This window comes from Anas platyrhynchos, chromosome 5 (genome assembly GCF_047663525.1).
Source record: "Anas platyrhynchos isolate ZD024472 breed Pekin duck chromosome 5, IASCAAS_PekinDuck_T2T, whole genome shotgun sequence".
Taxonomy (NCBI): domain Eukaryota; kingdom Metazoa; phylum Chordata; class Aves; order Anseriformes; family Anatidae; genus Anas; species Anas platyrhynchos.
In genome coordinates, this window is record NC_092591.1 from 30,282,799 (window position 1) to 30,307,650 (window position 24,852).

A 24,852-nucleotide genomic window follows, 5' to 3' on the forward strand; every position below is an offset into this window, starting at 1 on the left:
CTGCGTTCCTCCCTTGCTATGAAAAAACAGCCTTTCGGGTCAGTAGTTATAAGCTGCTTGTCACATGACTGAGGAACCCCAATGCCACCTGCTCAGCGTGAGCTTCCAGACGTGCACAGGTTGGGGTCAGGATAACTGCAGGCTGTGGCTGCTCACTGCTAACGCAGCACACACGCTTTTGACCAGATTTAAGTTATGGCTCATGCCTCAAAGGTCAGGTCCAGACCCAAAAGCATTTGAGAGCACTCGCAGAGGGAAAGCTCCTCTACCAAATAGGAAAGTTTGACACCAGGGATGTGTCACACACCACCAGCTGCAGTTTCACAGCAGTAACTGTTCTCTGCAGCTCAATTCCAATTGTGTGTTCAATAGCCTAGAAGGAAATACAAACTGTGCTCAATTCCTTACAAAACAGCTGCTCCAGCTGCTGAAATCAGCCAAGGAGACGGCTGCTGGAATTGCAGGTGCAACACAGGGACCATCCCAAGGCTCATGGATTTTGTGAAGAAATCAAGGCTGTTTCAAAAAGCCCGGTGAAAAGAAAAGCCAGGTGAAAGACAAACCGCAAGTCCAAAGGCAGGTACATCACGAAGCCAGCTTTATTCAGGTTTGGTTTGTTGTGCTGGCAGCAGTCACCTGACAGGAGCACAGTCCATGCCTGACACAGGCTTCCTTGTAGAAATGTAAAAGAAATATAAAAAGAGCTTCTGCAGGGCCTCCCACCTAGAACCAAAGGAGAGAGGAAGGAGGTGAGACAGCTTTACCCAGAGCAGCCCTGGATGCTGCTGCAGCCGCTCCAACTGCAGCCTGCCAGGGCTCTGTGAGCACAGAAAAAGCCCCACACCATGGGGCAGACCCCCCACCAGGTTCTGCTGGGTCAGGAACACTCCTTAAGCAGAGGAGCGCCCACAGCGAGCGCACTGCCTCAAATTGAACACCAGTTCTGCCCTGGAGGGCACGGGAACCCTCTCCACCCAAATCAGCCAACAGCTGTGTTGCAGCTCAGCGCTGGCAGAAGCGCAGCTGATGGAGGAAAAGCAGCAGCAGAGGCGTGTGCTGCGAGGCCGCTGCGCTGCTTAAACCCCAGGGCTGCCCTGCGGAGGCTGGGATCAGAGCACGGCCATTTATATCCCCTAAATCTGCCCCCGAAGGGATCTGGGTTTGGTACAGAGCAGCTGCCCTGGGGGCAGCTCTCTGGGCACCCCCTGCACTCAGGCACCACGCACACACAGCACGAAGATCTCGGGCAGCTTACAGCCGTCGGGGGGGCGCCGGGCAGCCTCAGACGTAGATACCGACCCACAGCAGCAGGAACAGGACGCCGAAACCCATGAAGAGCGAGGCCACCAGCGAGATCAGCAGCTCCTTGTAGATGTCCCGCGTGTACTTGGTGGAGGTCACCTCGTAGCTGCCGGCGGGGGGGGTTAAGGCGACAACGGGGGCACAGCAGAGCACAACCCCCACCCCCACCACCCCGTCCCGGTGGCGGTGGCGCTGTCCCCGCAGGATACACGAAGAACCAGGCGGTGAAGAACATGCCGATGGCCAGCAGCACCACGGTGAGGTGCGGGAACACGGCCGGGTTCACCGGGCTGGTGTACCGGCTCATCGCCTCCAGCTCCTGCGGGGGCAGGCGGCGGGCAGCGGCGGCTCCGGGGATCCCCGGCCCCCGGGCCCTGTCCCCGCGCCTCCCTCCTCAGCCCCCGCTCCCCGCTCCCGGCCTAGGCCCCGCTCTCCTCCCCGGCCCCATTCCCGGTTCCCAGCCCCCGGTGCCGGTTCCCTTCAGTCAGATCCCGGTTCCCGGCCCCGTTCCCATTCCCGGTTCCCGGTCCCGGTGCCGCCCGCACCATGCCGCCCCAGCTCCCGGGCCCGTCCCGTCCGCTCCCGACACGTCGCCCCGGCTCCCGCCGCCGCCCGCCCCTCGTCGGAACCGGAAGCGGAAGCGGAAACGGAAGCGGAAGCGGAGCGTGCCGGGACGGGGGGCGGGGCGCGGCGGGACGGAGCCGCCGCTCATTGGCTCCGGCGCGCGGCGCGGCTCAGCGCGGGAGCGGCGGCACCGGCAGGGTAATGGCGGAGGGGGGAGCGCGGCCGGGAGCGGGGCCGGGGTTGGGATCGGGATTGGAATCGGAATCGGAATCGGGACCGGGACCGGGACCGGGAACGGGACAGGGGCCGGGGGCTGGAACCGGGATTGGGACCGGGAACTGTGACTGGGAACAGGGACCGGGAATGGGGCCGGGGGCTGGAACTGGGACCGGGACTGGGAGCTGGGACCGGGACCGGGAACTTGGACCGGGACCGGGGCCAGGGAACGGGAACGGGGCCGGGGCAAGGGGCTGGTACCGGGATTGGAAACGGGGACAGGGACCTGGGAGCAGGGACCGGGACCAGGATTGGGAACAGGAATGGGACCGGGAACGGGGCCGGGGACTGGAACCGGGACCGGGAGCTAGGACCGGGAACGGGAACAGGACCAGGGCCAGGACCAGGGACCGGGGCCGGGGACTGGAACCAGGATTTGGAACAGGAATGGGACCAGGACATGGGAACAGGGACCGGGAACAGGAATGGGACCGGGGCTGGGACCGGGAACAGGACCAGGGGCTGGAACTGGGATTGGGAACGGGAGCCAGGACCTGGGAACAGGAGCGGGACCAGGGCTGGGGGCTGGCACCAGGACGAGGGACTGGGAGCGGGACCAGTACCAAGGACTGGGAGCAGGGATCAGGGCCAGGGCTGGGGGCTGGAACCGGGACCGGGACCAGTGCCGGGGTCTGCAGCCCGCAGGGCACAGACTCCTGGTGCTGTGGGGGGCCGTCCCCATCCCCCTGTCCCTGCCCAGTCCCCACGGGCGCTGAGCGCAGCCCCTGTGCCCCGCAGGATGGGAATCCACGGCCTGGCCAAGCTGATCGCCGATGTGGCGCCCGGCGCCATCCGCGAGAACGACATCAAGGCGTACTTCGGGCGGAAAGTGGCCATTGACGCCTCCATGAGCATCTACCAGTTCCTGATCGCCGTGCGGCAGGGCGCCGAGGTGCTGCAGAACGAGGAGGGCGAGACCACCAGCCACCTGATGGGCATGTTCTACCGCACCATCCGCATGGTGGAGAACGGCATCAAGCCTGTGTACGTCTTCGACGGCAAGCCGCCGCAGCTCAAGTCGGGGGAGCTGGCCAAGAGGACCGAGCGCCGGGCTGAGGCCGAGAAGCACCTGCAGGAGGCCCAGCAGGCCGGAGAGGAGACCAACATCGAGAAGTTCAGCAAGAGGCTGGTCAAGGTGACCCAGCAGCACACCGATGAGTGCAAGAAGCTGCTGATGCTGATGGGCATCCCCTACGTGGAGGCGCCGGGGGAGGCAGAAGCCAGCTGTGCCACCCTGGTGAAGGCGGGGAAGGTCTACGCGGCCGCCACGGAAGATATGGATTGCCTGACCTTCGGCAGTCCCGTGCTGATGCGGCATCTTACCGCCAGCGAGGCTAAGAAGCTGCCCATCCAGGAGTTCCACCTGAACCGTATCCTGCAGGACCTCGATCTGACCTGGGAACAGTTCGTGGATCTGTGCATCCTCCTGGGCTGCGACTACTGCGAGAGCATCCGCGGCATCGGGCCCAAGCGGGCCGTTGAGCTCATCAGGCAGCACAAAACCATTGAGGCGATCGTTCAGCACATAGACACCAAGAAGTACCCTCTGCCCGAGAACTGGTTGCACAAAGAGGCCCAGAAGCTCTTCCTAGAGCCGGACGTGGTCAACCCCGACGACGTTGAGCTGAAGTGGACGGAGCCGAATGAAGAGCAGCTCGTCCAGTTCATGTGCGTGGAGAAGCAGTTCAACGAGGAGCGTGTCCGCAACGGCGTCAAAAGGCTGAGCAAAAGCCGCCAGGGCAGCACGCAGGGCCGGCTGGATGACTTCTTCAAGGTGACGGGCTCCATCACATCAGCCAAGCGCAAGGAGCCTGAGCCCAAGGGGTCGGCGAAGAAGAAAGCCAAGACCAACAATGCCGCAGCCAAGTTCAAAAAGGGGAAATAACCAGACTCAAACCCCAGCCGTTAGTTTTTGTGCTCAACCGGGAATTTTTGGCTAATAACAAACAGTTGTCTCTCTGTCCTGTGTGTCACTGCTTGGTAGGTTGCTGTCAAAGTCCTTCTGACAAGGCTAGGCTAGTGAAAGATGCGAGTGCTTCAGCAGCGGTAGTAAGACACGGGGCTGGGGGGCAAAGAGGGCTGAGATCTGCAGCTGGGGGGAGCTGGCAGGGGTGAGAAGGTGGCGGGTGAGGAACGAGGGGGCTGCATTCAGCAGTTCAGCTGCAGCCTCTGTCGCTTGGAGGCTTCTGACATTGAGGCCTCAGGGACGGGAGGTGACATCCAACCACAAATCCCCTTTTGATTTAAGAGGTAAAAAGCTGAGCCCCAAAAAGTGAACCAGGCACAGGTATTGCAGGAGAGATTTCTCCCTGACATGGCTCATCTAAAAAGAGGTAAGGTGCAAGCAGCAAAGGCAGAAAATGGGGAGACATGAATGGAAAGCAAGGTGGAATTGGGAGGAGACTTGAAATAATGAGGTAAGCTTCTCCCTTTAGTGAGGACCTCAGGTACTGGATTCCTTCCCTTACTGTCATTTTTTTATTTTTTTTTTAAAAAAAAGGAAAAAAATCTGTATCGGATTCCAAAGCCCTGCCCTGCTCTTAATGCATAAACCGAGGACAAGCTGACCTGAAACTGCAGCTCTCCAACCCTGAATCTCCCTGCTAGGCTCAATTTTATGTTTAATAAGAAAAATGTCAATAAACCTAAAATGGAAACCTCAGCCCCTTGATTTCTTAACACATCCTTCCACATTGTGCACACAGAGACATAGATCCCAGACCAAGGAGAAAAAAGACAATGCCTTTTTTTTTTTTTAATTTTGTTCTGTATTTTGCATAACCTTGTCAAAACAATGTGCTTTTTTTTTTTTTTTTTTTCTTTCCGGAATAAAATTTATATACAAATACATTTACCAAATTCTCTGGAGTGATAGCTTAAACCTTGTTGCTGAAGGTTGCACAGGTAAAGTAAAATCTCATTTTTCATGAGGAAACTCATTAATGACAAAAGGCAACAAATCAAGCTCAGGCCTGAACACAGGAAATCCATGTTTTAATCCAGGTGTTAACAGTGACTTGAAAGATTTGTCGACAACAGATCTGTGGGTTAGCTCTTTGCAAACTTATACTACAAGAAACCAGGCTTGTTTCAGAGGGGGATTCTATCAACATTGTTAAAATAACTCTGACTTTTAAGCCTCCTCCACCACTCAGTAGGGAAATTAATCTGAAGCTTCAGGTGCTCGAAGTGCTCTGGCTACATACAGTGCTCAAAGCTAATGTTACACCTAATAGCTGCCAAATAGTCACTGCTTGGTCTGGAAAGGCCTTGTTACTCATGTGCTCTTTGGTGTGTTCAAAACATAGAATCATAGAATCATAGAATATCCTGAGTTGGAAGGGACCCTTAAGGATCATCAAGTCCAACTCTTGACACCGCACAGGTCTACCCAAAACCACAGTCTGGGGGATTTGACAAAGGTTCCAGTGCCAATCTTGGCTGCGGGCACTGCTGCATCTTAAATCACGGGGAAGCTCTCATGGTGAAGGGAACAAATGTAACCGCTGCCCAAAAATGAAGAAACTACAGAAAACAAAACAAACCCACACCTGTTAGCAATTACAAATCTGTTCTCATTTGCTTGTCTAAATGTTAGGAACCTGATCTGCAGTCACAGATGGGCCGCATTCTCTGATGCATTTTCAGGGTGGAATGTGTTTCTCCTTCACTGCCTGCAGAAGCAGCTTGGAGAGCTAGATCAGACTCGATTAAATTATAAGGAGCTTGGGCATCTATGTCCCCGATAGGTGCCTTCAGGCAGGCACCCAGAAGTAGTCGCTTCCTTTTTGAGCAGACTTCCACTTCTCTAGGAGCCATCTTCCTAACACGGGAATTGGGGAGCACGCCTGCCCAACCTCGGCATCCCATCAAGCTTTATTTGTCATACTCATATAGCTTATTTCCCTTTGTGGCTTTGCCAAAATGAAGGTTCCTCCCCCCAACCCATCTCACCCCATCCACACCAGCACTGAGCAAACAAACATTAATGAGCACTTTCCACATGGTTAGCCGGGGGAGACCAGATCCAAGTCCATGCTTACCCAGATTCTTACGAGAGTTTCTAATGATCCCCTTTGTGGTTGGCATGAAACTTTGCCGAGCTGCGATTTACTTTGGGGATTTTATCAATGAGAGCCAAAGGAGTAAATAAACCCCGCAGCTGCCCCCCTGCACAAGCCCTTGGGGACGCTGCGTAACCCGCCCTGGTCAAAAGGCTGCTGTGGCCGTTCTGCCTGGCTTCTCAGCGGCGCATCTGCAAACTTCCCTCCACGTCTAACATCAGAATATTTCTAAGAATGGAGAAAAATGGATCCCGTTTCTTCTCTCTACCTTAGGACAACGTGCACGTTTGGTGTGCAAATCGCAGAAACACGTTTGGATAGCAGGTAAGAGCACAGTGTTACGCAGGGAAAGCAGGACTGTAGGCACACGCTTCAAATCCAGCATAAGGTTAAATCACACAGCATTCAAGCTTGTAAGATTATTGATACAGAGCAAAAGCCTAACAAAATATACCTGGACTCTACATTTTCCCTACATCTGAAATTCTAATGACTAGGTGTTACCTGGAGGCTTCTTGTGTAGGTGTCACCATCTGATTGGGACAAAATCTCAGAGAAAACATTCGAAGAGCTGCTCTTCTGCCCTGAACACATAAAATGAATAGAGCAGACAGAGGGAAGACAAGGGTAGGAGCATGTTATGGAGCCACACGCAGGAGCCGTGCAGCCTGGGAGACCTGCACAGGTCTCAGCCTGTGAGGAATCAGCACAACTTTTGGTTCTGGGGGATTTTTGGCCAGGGGGATTTTTCTCTCAGCAGAATAAAACCATGCAGCAGTGCCTGGAACAACTCCCGATGGAATATTGATCATTGTTTGGGAGAGAGAGAACTTGGTCCCAGCACTAGGGTGGGGTGGATTTTCCATGTGGTAAGGATGTTCAGGTGCACTCAGGAAAACGTTCATTTAGTGGAAGGGAAAAGCAGCTGCAGCCAAAACCTAGAAATACCCTAGCAGCTATCTGTGGTTGTTGGCAACTCATGAAGGGATCTGTGAACTGAGAACGGTGTCTGCTATGGAACGGTAAGTAGGGCTCTAGCTGCATGTGGGAAAAGTGGGATGTGGCAATAGATCTACAAATTTGGGTTCCCTGGTGGGAACCACTACAACGCAGGTGATTAAGTAACACATTCACTGATGCCTGGTGCATGAGCAGAACCACCAGGCATTGCCCCCGGCATCCTGCCATGCTTCGGGGCAATGTGCTGTAGAGAGAACAGCAGCACGCTCGAGTTGGGTAGGTGCTAATCGTGCCTTTAATAAGGGAGAGCAAGGGTCTTGAAAATTATGAGAGAGCTGAGCTTTAGGGAGAGGCCTCAGTATTGCAGAGAAGCAGAAGGAGGGGAATGAGGGTGCTGAGCCACACAGGAGGTTTTCCTGATGCAGTGGCACAAGTTTGCTTCAAGGAGCTTCTGATTTAGGGCCCCTCTTTCCTTGCTGTTCATCTCAAGTACCACCCACCTGCCTGCCTTCTGGGTCATCTCATTCCACTACCTTTGTCTTTTTCCCTACGTTTCCCTACACAAAGCTTTCCACTGCAGTTTATCACAATCATCTTATTGTTAATTAACATGAGAACAGCTTTTTATACCAGGAACCAGGCTTCCAGGCATAGGAAGGATTCCTGAAAGCTGCTGTGCTCTACTAGAAAGAGTGAGTAATGGGGACGGGAGGGTCTTGATTAGAAAAATACAACGTGCATGGTGTTTTGTGGTTTGAAAAGTGAAGGCACTAATTTTCTTTCTATCATATGGAGCCTTCTCATACATGATTAATTTTTTTTTGTTGTTCTTCCTCACCGCCTGGATTTCCATGGATACAATTAACAGATTTCTGCTAAATACATATTATGTACAAGTCACATCTTTGTCCTGCAGTGCTGAAGCCCAGCCTGAAAATGCCCATCTTGGGAGGAGAAAAAACATGTAAATACTAATTGAGCTGGAGCAGACACACGTTAAGTGTAACAAAACCCCATTTCTCTGAATTCCCACACTGGCTGGGGGACGTTCCTTTCTCTCAGTGGTTAGGGAGAAGTTACTCCATCCCGCGACTTCATGACCCTGGCATGCTGAGCCTTCTCGTGGGGAAAGGCAGCACATTTGTAAAGTCCTCACAAATCCACCACAGCGTCTCCAAATGTTTTTTTTCGAATCATGCATTACTGGCTTTTTTTTTTTTTTCTGAAAAGGAAAACTCATTTTTAAATTCAGCCTCTTGACTAAAGAGGACAAAACGCAGCTTCTGAAGGGTTTCGTGTGAGTTGCTCTGCCCATGGGGGCTTGCTGGGAACCTAACCAGAGTTAGCTGGTGCCTCGACTATCAAAGCTTTGTACTTTTAATGGGCAGTCAACATAAGGTACTTGCTGATAGCAGCATCATATACAAGCCATGCCATTGCTCTTCCATACTTCCCAGTTTTTCCTCCTTCCAACAGGTACGCTGCTCTGATACGTGGTGATATGGCTGAAGGCAATAGCTCCGTGGTGACCCAGTTCATCCTCCTAGGACTGACAAGTGAGCCCGAGCTGCAGACTCCTCTCTTCGTAGTCTTCTCAGTGATTTATCTCATCACCCTGATGGGCAATCTTGGGCTCATCACTCTGATCACGACAACCCCCCAGCTGCACACTCCCATGTACTTCTTCCTCTGCAATTTGTCTGTTGTTGATCTTTGCTACTCCTCTGTCTTTTGTCCCAGGCTGCTTGTTGTCTTCCTGGTTGGAAATAAAACCATTTCTTACTCTGCCTGCTTCACCCAGCATTTCTTTTTTCTCGTGTTCGTGACCACAGAGGTGTTCTTGCTGGCTGTGATGGCATACGACCGCTACGTAGCTATTTGCAACCCCCTGCTCTACGCTGTTTCCATGCCCAAGAGAGTCTGTGTGCAGCTGGTGGCTGGGTCGTACCTGGGGGGGATTTTGAACTCCCTAACCCAAACGTGCTGCTTGCTGCCCTTGCCGTTCTGTGGGCCCAATGTCATCAACCATTACTTCTGTGACACCAACCCTCTGCTGAAACTCACCTGCGCTGACGACCACCTCAACGAGCTTTTGCTCGTAACCTTCAATGGGACCATTTCCATGTCCGTGCTCTTCATCATCATCATCTCATACGCATACATCCTCGTCTCCATCCTGAGGATCAGGTCTGCCAGAGGCAGGCACAAAGCCTTCTCCACCTGCGCCTCCCACCTGCTGACCGTCACCTTGTTCTACGTGCCCGCCGGACTCAGCCACATGCAGCCAGGCTCCAAATACTCGCTGCAGATGGAGAAAGTCACCGCTGTGTTTTACACCATGGTTGTTCCTATGCTTAACCCTGTGATCTACAGCTTGAGGAACAAGGAGGTCAAGGATGTGCTCAGAAGAGCCACAGCAAAAAACATTTTTACGAGCTGCCCACTGACCAAGTTGACCCCGATCAGCTGATGTAAAAGGAAAGAGGCAAGAGGTTTGCGTTGGCTCTCCAGAGTAGTAAGGAGTCACATACTTGTAGAGAAACAGATGCAGCAAATTTTAACCTTGCTTTAAATTTTGCAGAGACCCCGTGTTACCCAACATCCAGTCTCCATGGCTCACATAAGCATTTCCTTGTCATCTCTTGCTTTATTCAGAAATTAGGTAATATCAGAGAAGGTGGTACAAATAAGCTCAAAAGGATTCTCCCTCTTAGCCTCAGTTTCATAAGAAATTGCACTAATTCAAGCAGTGATTCCCTCCAGGAGCAAGCTCAAGAACTGGAGGGCTTTGTGGAGGTATTACCAGAAAAAGCCTCATTTCTGAAAACTACAAGAAAATAATCTCATTTTCTTCCAGGAGGATGTGCCATGGAAAGTAAGGAAAGGGAAAGGGAGCAGAGACACTGAGTGAGCAGGTGATAAGGGCAGTAAGTCTACATGTTGTGATCTGGTGTATTTATCAAGATGCTAAATAGTTGAGTGATCAGGATTTATTTTGATGGCCATGGGGATCATGACCTAAGCATAACCACTGCATTGGTTATTACAATAACCCAACTTTTTATTTATTTTATTTTATTTTATTATTTTATTTTATTTTATTTTATTTTATTTTATTTTATTTTATTTTATTTTATTTTTTCTTAGCTGTAAAGGTCTGCATTGTGGATGAATTACATAGAGTAAAGTAAAATCTGCCCAGAGCATCCAGCTTAGCAGGGCTCACTTCACAAGAGGCAACACCAGGAAAACAAACCAACAATCTTTGTAAACCCTTTCACAAAACCTTGTGTTACTCTCAGCTTGGACACTAGATGGTCTTGCTCAGCATGAGGAGCAGTTCATGCGTTTTGCTGTTGGGGGCCATCAAGTTGTTCCAGGGGAGGTTTAGGTCAGGAAGAATTTAGTCACTGAAAGGGTGGTTGGGCATTGGGACGGGCTGCCTGGGGAGGTGGGGGAGACCCCATTCCTGGAGGTTGTGAAGAGACATGTGGACATCTGGCTGAAGGAGGATGCCCCAGGTGGGGGCAATGACCGTGGCTGCCCTTTCTGATGTCCCAGTGAGAGAGGAACTGTTTTTTTTTTTTTTTCCCACCTAGCACCCTAAACAGGTCCAGCACTGCGCTTCACCTCCTCTGATTTGTTCCTCTGCACCATGGGTGGAAGGATGGAGTAGAAAGGAGCGCCGAGCTCCTCTGCTGTGTGTGACAGTTCTCGCCCCGCTATCCTGAGTCACCCCGAATAAGCATTTCAGCAGCCCCCCTCTCTGTCTTGTGGGGATTTGCCCAAATGCCTCTGTTTTTCATACAAGCTCCACCGCAAGGTTTGTTTAAAAGCTCTATCGTGGTTTTAACTGGTTGCCATTTCATTCATTTGTTCGTTCTTCATTATGACTCTTTTAGGGAAAAAACAAACAAACAAACAAACAAACAAAACAAAAAAAATAACATAGTTTTTAAAGATGCTTATTTAAATGAGTCAGTATTTATTCACTTCAGCATTTATACAAGCAACAATGGTTGTACACATTCTTCCAGAAATTGTATAGTTCATTGAACATATAGGGCATGTCTTGATTAAACGTTAAAAAAATCTTCTGCCTACTGTTCTCTCTAGAGCACCTTTCACCCCAGTCATGCTGCACCCTGCAGAAGAGCCATAATTCTGTCAGGTGTTGTTCAGAGATTGCCACACAAAGAACTTGAGCCTCTAATTATCCAAAAAGAAAAGATAAGTAGATGTAAAAAAAAAAAAAAAAAAACACATCCCAAGAAGATCTATGTGAAGATTTTGATTGGGACGTGCTTCTGGCAATGTTCTAATTAATCTACGTGTGCCCATGGCAAGTTGTTACTACAGATACAATTCCCCTGAGCCAATGCCATGGCTTTGTGGTTTCTGATTTTTCTTCTATACAGCAGGGAAAATCTGCACTTTAGTCCACGTCTTTACCTTGACCTGGATGCCCATGGTCTCATGATGTCCCTGGTGGCTTTCCATGGGGGGGCTCCGCAGGGCACAGGCAGGAGCAAAGACCTGTGCTGTGGTCACTGGGGCAGCGCCCAAGGAGGGAAAGACCCAAGACCTTCCTGCAAAATGCAATTTGTTAACTAGGTGCTGTCCAAGCAAAAAGCTCCTAGAGAAAATCAGAGCCTGGAGCAAGCTGCCCATCTCCACACATCACTGGCGTAAACACACCCTCAGCTCTTCCAGCTCATTTGCATATCTGCAGTTTGGGCATAAAAACTTGCTAATCAGGAAAAGAAAACATCAGAAAGTCTTCACTTCCAATATGAGCATCCCTTTATCTGGCCACATTTTCATTTAACATGACCCATACACAAAACATCAGGGTACCATGTTGTGTTTGCTGCGCAAGCGCTGACAATTATTCTGATGGACTATTGAAGGCTCATGCCGTGATTAAAATGCATCGTGATTGTTAGAAGTGGATGATTTGCTGTGTGGTACTCTGTACCTGTTATTGCTGTGTGATCTCCCTGTCCGTAAGCTCAACAATAATGCCATGAATATTCCTTCATTACCACCAAAGCGCTGCAGAGCTCCCAATGCGGCTTCAAAGTCAGTGCACATGTGGGAACAGCCTTTGGCCCCACAGCCTCCTCAGAGCCCCCTTCACCTCCCTGTTCCTCAGGCTGTAGACCAGGGGGTTGAGCAAGGGGGTCACTGCAGCGTAGAAGACAGAAACCAGTTTCTCTTCACCCTGTGGTCTGGCTTCGCTGGGTAGCATATAGGTGACCAGCCCCGGCACGTAGAAGATGGTGACGGCAGCCAGGTGGGAGGTGCAGGTGGAGAACACCTTCATCCGCGTCCCTGCAGAAGGCATCCGCAGGACTGTGTAGAGGATGCAGGTGTAGGACGCCAGGATCACCAGGATGGAGCCCAAGATGTTGAGCTCAGCACTGCAGACCTGCAGGATGTGGTTGGGGTGGGTGCTGGAGCAGGAGAGGTGCAGGAGGGCAGGCAGCTCGCAGAAGAAGTGGTCGATGCTCCTCGCCCGGCAGAAAGCCAACCTCCCCGCCAGCACCGTGTGTACCAGCGAGCTTAGGAAGCCTGTGGCGTACACCAGCATGGTCATCCTGTAGCAACGTGCCCGGGACATGAGGGCGGTGTAGTGCAGTGGCTGGCACACGGCTGCATACCGGTCGTAAGCCATCACCCCCAAGAGAAAGCACTCACAGATGACAAGCATGAGGAAAACATGCATCTGGGCAAAGCAGCCCACAAAAGAGATGTTGCTTGTCCCAAACAGGAAGGTCTCCAGGGCTTTGGGGATGACAGCAGAGGAAAGGCAGAAGTCCATGAAGGACAAGTGCGTCAGGAAGAAATACATGGGCTTGTACAGCTGGGGGTCAGTGTTGATCAGCAGCATCAGCAGCAGGTTCCCCATCACCAATAATGTGTACAATGATAAGAAAATAATGAACATGGGTGTTTGTAGCTCTGGAACATCAGAGAATCCCAAGAGGATGAAGCCGGACAAAGCCGTGACGTTTTCACTGTCCATATTTTTATTACAGAATCACAGAATTTCTAGGTTGGAAGAGACCTCAGGGTCATCGAGTCCAACCTCTGACCTAACGGTAACAGTCCCCACTAAACCATATCCCTAAGCTCTACATCTAAACGTCTTTTGAAGACTTCCCGGGATGGTGACTCAACCACCTCCCTGGGCAGCCCGTTCCAGTACCTAACAACCCTTTCAGTAAAGAAGTTCTTCCTAATACCCAACCTAAAACACCCCTGGTGCAACTTTAGCCCGTTCCCCCTCGTTCTGTCACATTAAATTATGGTGAAATTGCATAGAAATAAAACGGATCAGTGAAAAAAAACTCCGAGAGAGAAATACTGTGGAAGAATCACAGCTGCACCCATACAGTAAATGCAATAGAAAGTGGTATAATTTTTAGAAAATTAAAAGGTGACTCTGTCTTTAGCCAAATGAAAGCTATAATTACACAGGTATTAAAAGCAAATAAATACTGCTGTGATTTATATAGGATATACTAAGGAGCCATAAAGTTTATTCAAGTGTAACAAATCAAATAATCACAATCTATAATGTGCAAAAGAGAGAAGCTAGGAATTCCCACTACTGCTTTCTGGAAATTTTAAAGATTTTTTTCTCTCTCTTTTTTTTTTTTTTTTTCACCAGACAGAATCAGTGTTCTATATCATTACCAGTTGGAGTACAGCCTATTCATTTTGACACAAAGCTGTGCATTTGCAATTGTTTTTATTTTATTTTATTTTATTTTATTTTATTTTATTTTATTTTATTTTATTTTATTTTATTTTATTTTATTTTATTTTATTTTATTTTATTTATATGCTACTTGACTACTGGAAAACAAAACAATTATAAAATCTACAAGGTATAAACAAAAGTACCCCCAAAGTCCTCTATTATCTACCCCCCTTTCTCAGTTGTACATCCCTGTGCTCACTTGTTCCAGAATCTTTTCTCTTTACTCTCTTTGAAGGTTGGACTTGACGATCTTGTACGTCTTTTCCAACACAGATGATTCTACTCGTGCCTCCAGCTCTTTCCTGAAGTGTGGTAAGACAAAGAAAATGAAGCTACAGGTGGCCTAGGGCTGAAAAGCTGTTCTGGAGCTTATTTCATTCCCAAGTTGCCACTAAGGGGCTTCCACCAGTCTGTCTTTACAACAGAGCGGTTCTTACCCTTTTCCTAAGCAAAGAGATCAAGTCTGTCCAGCAGCATCTTCAAAACAGGCATCTGATCTGTGTCACCAAAGCCATGGCATGAAAGCTGTAGAGTCCAGCTCTTTCAGTAGGGATGTACAGGCGAGATGCAAATATTTTTTTAATGCAAGTGTCTGCAAATAATTATTTTTCTGAGCCTTATATAAGCATGGTTATAAGGCAGATGTATGTGTGTTTATAAGGGAGATGTCATTTGCTGACCTTTGGGACTTGCTCCCTGAGTAATGCCAAGTCTGAAGCATAGGAGAGCAGGGATGCACTGTAATTAGTATTATTTTCAATATTGGACTGAACCAGGGCTTGGAAAAATAGTTTGAAATGTTTTCAAATTCAGTTGTTTATAACTAAGTTGTCATATTGAGAAACAATGAAGACCCATGTGATCTGAAATCTATTTGTTAATGAGAGCTTTCATACTAATGTGCTTGCTCTTGAGACATAAAACTCTCAGTAATAAGCAAACAGAAATACTTGTTTTGGTTATTTCCTCAAACTTCAAGTGGAAATATCCCAGAGGCTGTGTTTGGTCCTTCAGCTCATGACTCAAACACATATCGGGCTGCCTCTCCATCATCATAAACATCCCAACACTCAAGCATCAAGCAGAAGGCATCACTGGGGTCTGGACATGTATCCCATCAGTCCGAGGCACTCATCTCCCAACAAAATGCTCAGATTTCTCCCTGAACCTAAACTGCTGGTGCACCAGAAAGGGCTGAGAAGTATTTGTGATGTGTTAAGTGGTAAATAATAGTTCTGTCAGACAGAGCGTAGCAATTTCAAAAGTGCTCCCACACAGTATGAAGATGAAAGCTGGATCTCACATACCTACACTAAATACCTGCTATGTTATTCATCTAAACACATTTCTTGACACCAGGTCAGCAGCAACCATTACAGTCAAGCCTGAATTATTTTTTGGTACCTTCCTGCATTAACTTGGTTGCAGAAGAGATTCAAAATCTGAACCATCCCTTCAGGAGGCCAATGTGTCCACTGACTGCCAGGAAAGCCTAAGCAGGCTCTGCTCGGAATGGTTAATGCTCCAAGGCAGAAAACTCAGAAAACATGAGTCAGATAGGAAAAGACTGGAAGACAATCCCAGGGCAGTTTGCTTTTTATTTATCCCCAGATATCACAAACTTTTGCTGCAGAACCCTTTTATAAGCAACAGGGAAAGCTGGTTGCTGATCTAACGTTGCACTGAAGGTTGCTGAAAACAAACCTAACAGAGCATTTGCTGCATGAATTGCTGGACTGTTGACACGGAGAGCACTCTCAGCTGATATATTTCCGTACATGTCAGTGGTGACCACATGGCACACTCTTTGCTCAAAAGCATTTTGCACAGCTGCTTTCAAGATGCATCAAAATTAGCTTAGACTTCCTACATTTACTCTAATAAAGTCTGAGTGATGATGTCCCTGAAAGCTTCTGCTGTATGAAGAGACGTTATAAAACAGCACAAATATTAGATTATAATTTTGTACCAGACACCTAGAAAATACAGAAGAAATGGCAGACAGAAGAGAACACCAAACTGTGTAAAGATGGGGAAGCGAGATGGAGAAACATGTAGGTGGTTTTAAATGTGTGGGTTTTTTTTTGTTTCGTTTTTGTTTGTTTGTTTGTTTGTTTGTTTGTTTGTTTGTTTTTATGTCAATTTGTTTTTCTTCTGGAAGGCACCAGACTGTCAGTTCTGGCAATGTACCAGAACTGGGTAGAAAAAAGTTTCCCATCTCTTTTTTCTTTAATTTGCTTTGTCCCCATTCAATACTAGGCTAAAATCTAAGTCTCATGAAATAGGAAAAGCAATGTGAATCAGGGAAAAAATAGCCTGCAGTTGAAGTTAGGGAAACAAAGCAAAACAATACCAGACTTCAATGATTATTTCACACAAAAACCACTGTCAGAGCATTATTTCATGTGACCTAAATTCATGGTCTCAAGCCAACTGCTGGAAAATTCAGTTAACAGCCTCATATTGCCAGGAAATTTGTCAGTCATTAACGGAAGACAGGAGCAAGCAGACATGGACCAATTTGATCTCAACAGCAGCAAGGTGTGGGACAGAGCCAGCGCCTGTGTCCTCCCTTTGGCTCTCTGAAGCATTAAATGAAGTTGGTTATTATTTTTGTTAATAGCTAAATAATTGCTGCTGGAAGGTGTGTAATTGGAAGTAATATTGAAGCCTCCCTAGCTCTCTCATTTCAGCTGGCCCTGATGAGACCTCTGATAGGCAGCAAGGAGAGCAATCTACCTTGTGCTTTCCTGATGGCTTTCTTCATTTCTGCATTTCTCAGGCTGTAGATCAGAGGGTTCAGCATGGGGACTACAACCGCATACAGCACAGAGACCACCTTGTCATGGTCCAAGGTGGCTGTGGAGCTGGGGCGCATGTACATGAAGAGGGAGCTGCCGTAGTACAAAGTGACGGAGACCAAGTGAGAGGCACAGGTGGAGAAGGCTCTGTGCCGCCCGGCTACGGAGCGGATCTGCAGGACTGCGGACAGGACAAGCCAGTAGGAGACCAGGATGAAGACCGTGGTGCTTAGCACATTGAAGCCCACCACAGCAGAAACCACCATCCCGCTGAGCCAGGCATCGGAGCAGGAGAGGGCTAGCAGTGGCGGGCCATCACAGAAGAAGTGGTTGATCCTCCTGGAATGGCAGAACGGGAGATGGAATATGGAAACCGTGTGGATGGCCGAGCTGAGCACTCCAGCCAGGTAGGCACCCACCAACATCCCGATGCAGAGCTGCCGGGACATGACCACAGGGTACAGCAGCGGGTTGCAAATCGCCACGTAGCGGTCATAAGCCATGGCAGCCAGCACATAGCACTCAGCAGTGGCACAGGTGGCGAAGGAGAAGAGTTGAGCAGCACACCTCGTGAAGGAGATGGCCTTCCTCTTCACCAAAAAGTTCAGCAAGGCCTGAGGGATGATGGTGGAAGAGTAGCAGGCATCCAGGAGAGACAAATGACTAAGGAAGAAGTACATGGGTGTGTGCAGGCAAGAATCAATTCTTATTAATGTGATCACCCCCAGATTTCCCACTAGGCTGACCACATAGATGGCAAGGAATAAGACAAAGCATATAATCTGCAGGTCTTCTTGGCTTGTTAAGCCCAGGAGAAAGAACTCAGATGCAAATGTAGAATTATCTTCAACCATACTGAGTATACAACCAGTGTACCTGCAGTACATCTTTCAAATGGCAATGTTTAATAGGCCCAAGTCTGTCAACAATGTTGAATGTTAATTCTTGTCTACCAGCCACAAAGCTTTAAGTCAATATAAATCTCTGAGTGATTTCTAGAAAGCCTTAGGTTCCCAAGGCCAGTCTTCTGTACAGTGATAGATGAATATACATGCTCACCAGCAAACAGGTGAGTATTTCTGGCCTCCATTTTGCAAAAGATCAAACCAGTGAAAGTGGCGGTTTCTTCAGGAACTTCAAACTTCAGCATTACAGTTTGTGTACCTCTTTGGAGGAGCCCAAGTTTCAAATATAATTGGTAACCATGCTGTAAGGACATCTCCATAAGGGCATGTTGCACAGTCACACACACTGTAAAAACATCAGCAGCAGAAGAGGCAGATAGAGACAATAAAAAAAATGTGAGATATTGCACTAAAATGGAGTCTCACATCCTACTACTTAAGCTTATGAACTCTCTCAGAAGAGTCCTAGGAGAAGACGTCCAGTTCCTTGTGGCTTTGCAGTGGTCCACCCTTTGAGCTCCCCGTACAGACTTACTGCAGGCAACAGAAATTTGGAAGCTTTTGGAAGAGTAACTAGTGAATTACTCTCTAAAAGAAAGTGATGAAATGCAGTCATTGGCTAGGTACAAAGACAGGCAGCTCCTTAGCCAAGGCATCTCCTGGATGGGACCTCCTGGAGCCACTTCGCCTCATAAAACGATGGAGCTGCTGGAGACGTTGTGGTGCAGCTCATGGCCTGGGCCCTACTGCTGGCCCCCAGTTTGCGCAAAAGCATCAGGAAAATGGATTTAATTGTTGTACAAATTTGTACAGCTTCACATAACCAAAGAAAAGGAGAAAGTAAAATTAACAGGTCAGCATATAACAAAGCATGCATGCAACATCCACCAGCTGGCTATATTGGTGCAGACCTGTCACACATAGATCACACTCACATCAAGATTGCAGTTTAAGCATCATTTCTGCTTAAATACATCTAACTTAAAGCATGCTGTGTGCTTAAATGTGGTCATATCTGCCCTGTCTTTTCTGACAAGGACAGGAACACCCCTCCATCCAGCATCAGAGCTGGATGGGTGCTCCACGGCCAGCGTGAGCACACCTGTGAATTCAGGCAGCAGATCTCTCAGGAAGACTGCATCTGGGTGAAAGCACTGGAAAATACAACCTTTCCCAACGTAACATGTCCTCATATAAGGTGGGACAGTAATAGGAGCCAGGGCTTGTCTTGCTGGGCTTTGTTTTGGACTTGATGCTGAAACCAGAGGTAAAAGATAAATTCAGACTCCCTGCTCACTAGAGAGAAAGCTGCAGCTCCTAAAATGACAGTCTGCAATGGATGGAATAAAAAATCATTGATTTTTTTTCCTGGATAACATTAATCATCACTTGACAGCGTTACACCAGAGAGCAGAGAGAGAGTGCATCTTATCTGGAACCTGACAAGCAGATCCACACTTAGAATGATCTTATGACACTTTGCTCAGGGGAGAGGTTCCGCTCCGGAGCCAGACACCTAATATCAGATGTCCTGCAAGCAATGTGTCTGGCCTCACGTTATTATTAATGGAGATTTAGAGACACTTTTCCCACTGCCGGAGGGGAAGTGGTGCCTCTGAGACCCCCACGAGGAACCGGGGGACAGGCTGCAGCTAATGAAAACGGAGCTGCAGGGGTCAGGGCTGGACCTACCCTGGAGGCAGCATCCAGACACAGAGATGGGGACACCGGGAGGATTGACCCAAGCTGCACAATTAAGCAGGGGCACGGGCTTCATCTCAGAATGGGCAGCTGAAGGTCCCTGTCAGGAATCACACCTCTCCGCTTCTTGAAGACATTGACCGGAATGGAGATAAATTAAACTAAAACCCATACCTTCCTGCCTCAGGTCCCACGCTGTTCGTGCTGACAGCCAGTAGTTCAATACTCTGCTAACTAGCTGCCAGCAAAAGCACAAATATTCTTGGTTTTCCTCATGGGAAAAGGACCTGCATTTACGCCACCTGCTCAGACTCAATAAGATCTTGCATTTCTTGGGCAAACCAGTGCAAGACCATTCAGTGAGACACTCTCTGACTCTGAGCAGCCCGTCGTTAGTTTTTCCCAACACTTCAACCACAAAGGTATAGACACAAGACCCTGGCTGCAGAGCAATGCCTTGCAGAGCAGTCTGCAATGTGTTGTCCTGCTTAGGTGGTCATTCATCTGCTCTCAGTGTGAGTGCTATCCTCAAAACCTTGGTATGGGAACATGCCTAAAATATAGACCTAAAACGTTCCACTGTTGTTTTAGAAGTCCTATAGTCCAAACTATCTAAAAGTGCAGAAAAGACTCATTAGTAAGAGATTTCAAATTACTCAAGTGTTCCTTGTGCTCACACCTCCAGCACCCCTCTGGTCTCTGATGAGAACTGTTCTGATTTTTTTTTCCATTTGTTTTTATTGTAAAATCTGGAATAGGTTCGTCAGGAATAAAGACAGACTGCATGGATCCTAAGAATGTTCTATACTGCAGGAAATGATGATCCATGCAGGAGAGAACTAGTTAAATATCAGGAATTATTGCTTTAAATAATGCATGGTGTAACCCAAGGTTAAAAATAATACGTAAGGCAGGGTGAATTCAGTCTGAATTTTATCTAACCCGAGGCCTCACTCAAGAATTACTTTTTTTTTTTTAATATTATTAAAATATTATTATTATTTTAAATATTATAATTTAAAAAAATAAATAAAAACCTCATTTCAGCAGTAAAGTTTCCCTCTCTCCCAGTTCTGTGATGGGTCACCAGCTGTGGAGGCAACACAAGGGCCCTATTTTACTTACTTGCTGTTTCTCTGTCCTTCTGCTCAAGGCCAAGCCTTTCAGTAACTCAAGGCTTAATAGGAAAAAAAAAAAAAAAGTTTTCAGCTACAGGAGGAGGAGTAGATATTTCCAACAGTGCCCAATAGATGGTGACGACGTACAAGAAATGCTGATCAGTACTTTACTAGCCAATAATTTAGCATTTCCGCCCTGCAGCGCTCCCTTTTAATACCTGAACCAGACTGCTACGGTCATTGTGTGTCTCTGGGGGCTGACAGCACAACACTTCCAGAAGCAATAAGTCATATACATGCACACAGGAATGGATTTTATTCAGTGGCAGATGAAATGCAGAGTTTGGGAAGGAAAGGCACGTTCAAGTAACAACATTTTGTCTGTGGTGTATTTGCACAAGCCCACCCTGTTGCCTTGCCAGCAGCAATGAGAGTCAGCTTCAGGGTGGTGACTTCAGTGTTAAAAATAATTGGTCAAGGTTTTACGTGCTGACCAAGGTCACATCACTGTGTGGGTTATGTTTCACTGGTTGATGTGTTTGGGAGAGGATTTTTCCTCAATTGACGGTAGAACTCGCACCAAGTTAAGGAGTCCTCATCCAGTAGGAGCCCCGGTCATCTCCTCAGACAACTCCCTGAGTGCCCTCCAGAGACCTTTGTGGGGACACCCATTACTTTGAACTGAGGAAGTGCTGGACGAATGTAGAAAAGTTTATTGGGGCAGGGAAAAAATAATTGTGGCAAACCCACCCGGGGAATGGTAGCATTTCATAGCACCCACAGCAGTTTCTAGCTAAAATGGTGAAAGGTGGGAGCTGTAATTTGTGGCAGGAGTTGCTTCTTGTGTAAGAAGTACATACTTTGGTTTTTTATTATTATTATTATTATTTATTATTATTATCCTCCCCTTTTTTCTCTCCCTCCCTCCCCCTTTTTTAAAACTCCTTTTCCCCACTGCCTCATGGTGAAGTGAAAGATTACAGGATGCAGCCGCTACTGAAAATATTTTCTTTGTACCTAACAAGACACTGTGGGCATAAATTAGTAAGCCAATTAGAGCTTCGTTTCAAGCCTTTGAAAGGCAGAAATTGTGAGGGAAGAGAAAAAAAAAATAAATAAAAAACACCTCCCCAGCCAGATCCTGGGTCCAATCCTGGAGGGATGTCCTGCCTTCATGAACCCTTCTGGATAACATAAATGTTTTTAATTTCTTACCAAGAAAATGTCAGCCCACATTAGCCCTAAGGAGCAGAAATGCTGATCCCAAATCAAGGCATGCTGCTAAACTCTGCAGGATCAGGAAATGTTCTGTGACATTATTTGGCTTTTTTTTTTTGGTATAGGCATTTTTCTGATAAACCCAACAACAGCACATCACACACCCCTTCATTTACCAAGCAGGGGGCTATAGCTCGGTATTATAGCTAATTTCAGCTAGAGATTGACAAGGAAATCAGTAACAAATGTGTATGTGGACACAAAGGAATATAATAAATATGTTGTATAATATGGAATTGCTGCATTTTTATGGATACACACACATGTGAATGCATATAACTTGGCACTCATAGGACTAGAGGCCTCCCACATGTCCTTTCTGATCAAAAGAATCCCATCTCCTGCTCAAATCAGGGCTGACCTTACACTAAATGATTGCACATGGCCTCGTTCAGACATGTTTGGAACACCTGCATGGACAGAGGCTCCACAGCCTGAATCAAAGCTTCGCAGCCAGGTGGCCTGAGTCCTGGTCTATGACACTGTGTGCATTTGTGGTTTTCCAATGTCTTCGCCGGCTCCTGTGTCATTAACTCTGCTCAGACCCCAACAGTGATTTTTTCTGCTCTTCTCCTCAGTGCATCCTTCACCACCTGGTTCCTCAGGCTGTAGATGAGTGGGTTCAGCATTGGGATCACCACTGTGTAGAAGACGGAGACCATCTTATCTGTGTTCAGGGAGTAACTAGAGCTGGGGCGCAAGTACATGAAAATTGTCGTCCCATACAACAGGGTCACAGCTGTCAGGTGGGACACACAGGTGGAGAAGGCTTTTTGCCTACCTTCAGCTGAACGGATCCTCAGGATGGCACAGAAGATGAAGATGTATGAGACCAGGATGATGGAGATGGTGCTGAGCTCGATGACACCAGCTAAGGAGAAGAGGATCATCTCGTTGATGTAGGTGTTGGCACAGGACAGAGCCAGGAGGGGAGGAACATCACAGAAGAAGTGATTGATGACATTGGAGCTGCAGAAGGGCAGCCTGATGATGAAGGTCATCTGTATGATGGCATTCAGGATGCCCCCAATGTAGGACCCCACCACCAGCTGCACACACAGCCTCCGAGTCATAATGGAGGAATAGAGCAGTGGGTTACAGATGGCCACGTACCGGTCATATGCCATGACAGCCAGCAGGAAGCACTCAGTGGTCACAAAAACAATGTAAAAGAAGGTTTGGCCTGTGCACCCAGCAAAGGAAATGGTCCTCCTCTCCGATAGGAAGTTCACCAGAGTCCTGGGGGCAATCACAGAAGAGAAGCAGATGTCCACCACCGAGAGGCTGCCAAGGAAGAAGTACATGGATGTGTGGAGCCGGGGGTCACCTCGGATGATGATGATTATCCCCATGTTGCCCAAAAGGGTGATGATGTATATGAGCAAAAACACCACGAAGAGGGCTGCCTTCATCTCTGGTTGGTCAGTCAGGCCCTCAAGAATGAACTCGGCCACCGAGGTGTGATTCTCCTCTGCCATTCAGGGCCTCGTGTCTACCAAGAGAGAGGGCACAAAGACACAGGACAGTGAAAAGGATGCCTTTTTACATTATTTTTAAGCTGAAATTGGATAAGTTGACAATTTACACCATGTGCAACTAGGATACCCAGACCATTCATCTCTAGGGAACTAGGATACTATGGACCACACATGAGCCATGAGAAGTCAGCCAGCTGGCCTGAGCTTGTCTTCTACAGGCCAAGGGAAGGGGGAGGGCTCCTTCTGAAGAGAAGGCATCCCATCTTTCCTAAATGCCCACACCAGCCTGCAGCAAATCACTGTTGAAGGCATCTCACCTCCCGGACTGTGGGCAGACCTTAGGTCAGGTTCATCTCTAACTCAGGATCTCATTTTGGTACCTGCAGTTTGATGAGATTGATGGATGAAGCATCAGATAGAGATTCAGATGACACAGACTAAGTTACCAGCTCTGCCCTTGCTCTCTAGCAATTAAGCCTTTCTCCTTATTTGTTTCCCTCCTTCCCCCTCCCCAGTTTCAAGCAGATCAGAAGGTGCCCTGAACAGGATGGCTGTGTCTTCAGCAGCATCTTCTGGCTACAACTGTAACAGTTTGGAGTAAAAGTAAAAATACCATAGCTTTTCTTTCTTGGTTTTAGAAGAGACACTGCAGAAAAGACAAAGTTTTTGGCAGTGCACGCTGCATGAGCCTGCAAGAAAGAAATGAGAAGTTTAATATTAGTCTCAGAAACCTTGGGGAAAGGAAGCCAGGGAGACCATGAGTGCAATTTGAATCTGAAGCCATTGTCTTGAACTGGAATGAGCATCAAACATTTCATTAATACTTAGAGAATATACAATTAAGTGTTAAACATCAAAATCTACCTTGAGTGCCCTATGACACTGAGAGCAAATGCATTACTCTGGGTGTTAAGGTCCCACGTACAAAGAATTTATGTGTATTTAACATATATTAAGTTTGTCTATCAATAAATGCTTATGGAGTTGAGCTGACCAGAGCCCATTGCATCCCTGCTCATCCCTTGCTCTTGCCATGAGGCACCATTAACCAGCACAATACATTGATGACATTCATCATGCCTTGCATTTTCAGAAATGGGCTAGGAGATGAAACCTGATTTGCAGAAATGATTCAAGTGTCAGGAGAGAGAGCTGCAAGCGTTTATGAATATGAACCAGCTGTAATGTACTGACCAAGACCAGGCAGAAATAGGATCTGTGATGTCCTGAAATATAAAGTAACACCTGGTGCCTTCCCCAGTGTGCTTAGGCAGCAGCATCCGACTGAATTGCTTCTCATTTCCAGGTGAGAACAGGGAACGGCTCACAGTTCTGGCAGAAGGGAGGAAAACAGCCAAAGCAAAAAAGGAAAAAAAGAGCCAGTGTGAGAATTCACTGTTTTAAGAGGCAATCTGTGAAGAAAATCCTTCACAGAGGAATCTTGGCTGTGGCACAGCACAGCATCCTGGTGGTGAGGATGCTCATGAGGACTTCCCTCATCCCATTTTCCATAGGCAAAATGCATCTCCCTCCAGCAGCTCCTGCCTCTCCCCTTGGCCAGAGGGGAGACCACAGAGTTGTGCTGATCCAGGCTCACTCAGCTCCCATTGACTGAATTTAGGCACATAATCAGGCT

General features: G+C 47.9%; 6 protein-coding genes across 12 annotated transcripts; 2 read left to right on the forward strand and 4 right to left on the reverse strand.

The window, feature by feature from the left end:
* Positions 1–576: 576 nt before the first annotated feature.
* Positions 577–1,993, reverse strand: TMEM258 (transmembrane protein 258). The gene is made up of 4 exons (XM_038179734.2): positions 1,848–1,993; positions 1,512–1,621; positions 1,256–1,408; positions 577–723 (listed from the first exon to the last, which is right to left on the reverse strand). Exons 1-3 carry the CDS (start codon positions 1,848–1,850, stop codon positions 1,282–1,284), a joined length of 240 nt encoding a protein of 79 aa, XP_038035662.1. The 5' UTR covers positions 1,851–1,993; the 3' UTR covers positions 577–723; positions 1,256–1,281.
* On the forward strand, positions 1,946–4,804 carry FEN1 (flap structure-specific endonuclease 1). Of its 2 annotated transcripts, none has more exons than XM_072038621.1 (2): positions 1,946–2,064; positions 2,881–4,804. In XM_072038621.1, the coding sequence occupies exon 2, from the start codon at positions 2,882–2,884 to the stop codon at positions 4,025–4,027; it is 1,146 nt and encodes a 381-aa protein (XP_071894722.1). In that variant the 5' UTR covers positions 1,946–2,064; position 2,881; the 3' UTR covers positions 4,028–4,804. The 2 variants fall into 2 exon arrangements, with proteins under 2 accessions (XP_071894722.1, XP_027314811.1); XM_027459010.3 differs by having other exon boundaries at positions 1,974–2,064; positions 2,843–4,804.
* A 995-nt stretch (positions 4,805–5,799) lies between these two features.
* On the forward strand, positions 5,800–10,214 carry LOC106019914 (olfactory receptor-like protein COR8). Of its 6 annotated transcripts, none has more exons than XM_072038630.1 (3): positions 5,800–6,530; positions 8,643–8,722; positions 8,999–10,214. In XM_072038630.1, the coding sequence occupies exons 1-3, from the start codon at positions 6,451–6,453 to the stop codon at positions 9,634–9,636; spliced, it is 798 nt and encodes a 265-aa protein (XP_071894731.1). In that variant the 5' UTR covers positions 5,800–6,450; the 3' UTR covers positions 9,637–10,214. The 6 variants fall into 6 exon arrangements, with proteins under 6 accessions (XP_071894731.1, XP_027314813.3, XP_071894729.1 ...); XM_072038628.1 differs by lacking the exon at positions 5,800–6,530 and adding exons at positions 7,053–7,228; positions 7,787–7,858 and having other exon boundaries at positions 8,643–10,214; XM_027459016.3 differs by lacking the exon at positions 5,800–6,530 and adding an exon at positions 7,053–7,228.
* A 1,211-nt stretch (positions 10,215–11,425) lies between these two features.
* Positions 11,426–13,909, reverse strand: LOC101805090 (olfactory receptor 8I2). Its single transcript, XM_013108081.5, has one exon. The coding sequence runs from the start codon at positions 13,192–13,194 to the stop codon at positions 12,250–12,252; it is 945 nt and encodes a 314-aa protein (XP_012963535.3). The 5' UTR covers positions 13,195–13,909; the 3' UTR covers positions 11,426–12,249.
* A 1,606-nt stretch (positions 13,910–15,515) lies between these two features.
* On the reverse strand, positions 15,516–20,520 carry LOC101791494 (olfactory receptor 5AP2). Its single transcript, XM_005028964.6, has 2 exons — positions 20,468–20,520; positions 15,516–18,454 (listed from the first exon to the last, which is right to left on the reverse strand). The coding sequence occupies exon 2, from the start codon at positions 17,621–17,623 to the stop codon at positions 16,625–16,627; it is 999 nt and encodes a 332-aa protein (XP_005029021.4). The 5' UTR covers positions 17,624–18,454; positions 20,468–20,520; the 3' UTR covers positions 15,516–16,624.
* A 1,369-nt stretch (positions 20,521–21,889) lies between these two features.
* LOC101791312 (olfactory receptor 5AR1) lies at positions 21,890–23,222 on the reverse strand. The gene has a single exon (XM_021278399.4). It carries the CDS (start codon positions 23,214–23,216, stop codon positions 22,278–22,280), a length of 939 nt encoding a protein of 312 aa, XP_021134074.3. The 5' UTR covers positions 23,217–23,222; the 3' UTR covers positions 21,890–22,277.
* Positions 23,223–24,852: the final 1,630 nt, after the last annotated feature.

What these genes read in the sequence shown, in the direction of transcription:
- FEN1 (XM_072038621.1), top strand. Translation starts at nt 2,882, where the DNA reads ATGGGAATCCACGGCCTGGCCAAGCTGATCGCCGATGTGGCGCCCGGC.
- TMEM258 (XM_038179734.2), bottom strand. An exon ending in TTCACCGCCTGGTTCTTCGT is followed by an intron (nt 1,409 to 1,511) that starts GTATCCTGCGGG and finishes CCCCGCCGGCAG; the next exon opens with CTACGAGGTGACCTCCACCA.
- LOC106019914 (XM_027459012.3), top strand. Translation starts at nt 6,451, where the DNA reads ATGGATCCCGTTTCTTCTCTCTACCTTAGGACAACGTGCACGTTTGGT. An exon ending in GAAACACGTTTGGATAGCAG is followed by an intron (nt 6,531 to 8,642) that starts GTAAGAGCACAG and finishes TCCTTCCAACAG; the next exon opens with GTACGCTGCTCTGATACGTG.
- LOC101791312 (XM_021278399.4), bottom strand. Translation starts at nt 23,216, where the DNA reads ATGGCAGAGGAGAATCACACCTCGGTGGCCGAGTTCATTCTTGAGGGC.
- LOC101791494 (XM_005028964.6), bottom strand. Translation starts at nt 17,623, where the DNA reads ATGTACTGCAGGTACACTGGTTGTATACTCAGTATGGTTGAAGATAAT.
- LOC101805090 (XM_013108081.5), bottom strand. Translation starts at nt 13,194, where the DNA reads ATGGACAGTGAAAACGTCACGGCTTTGTCCGGCTTCATCCTCTTGGGA.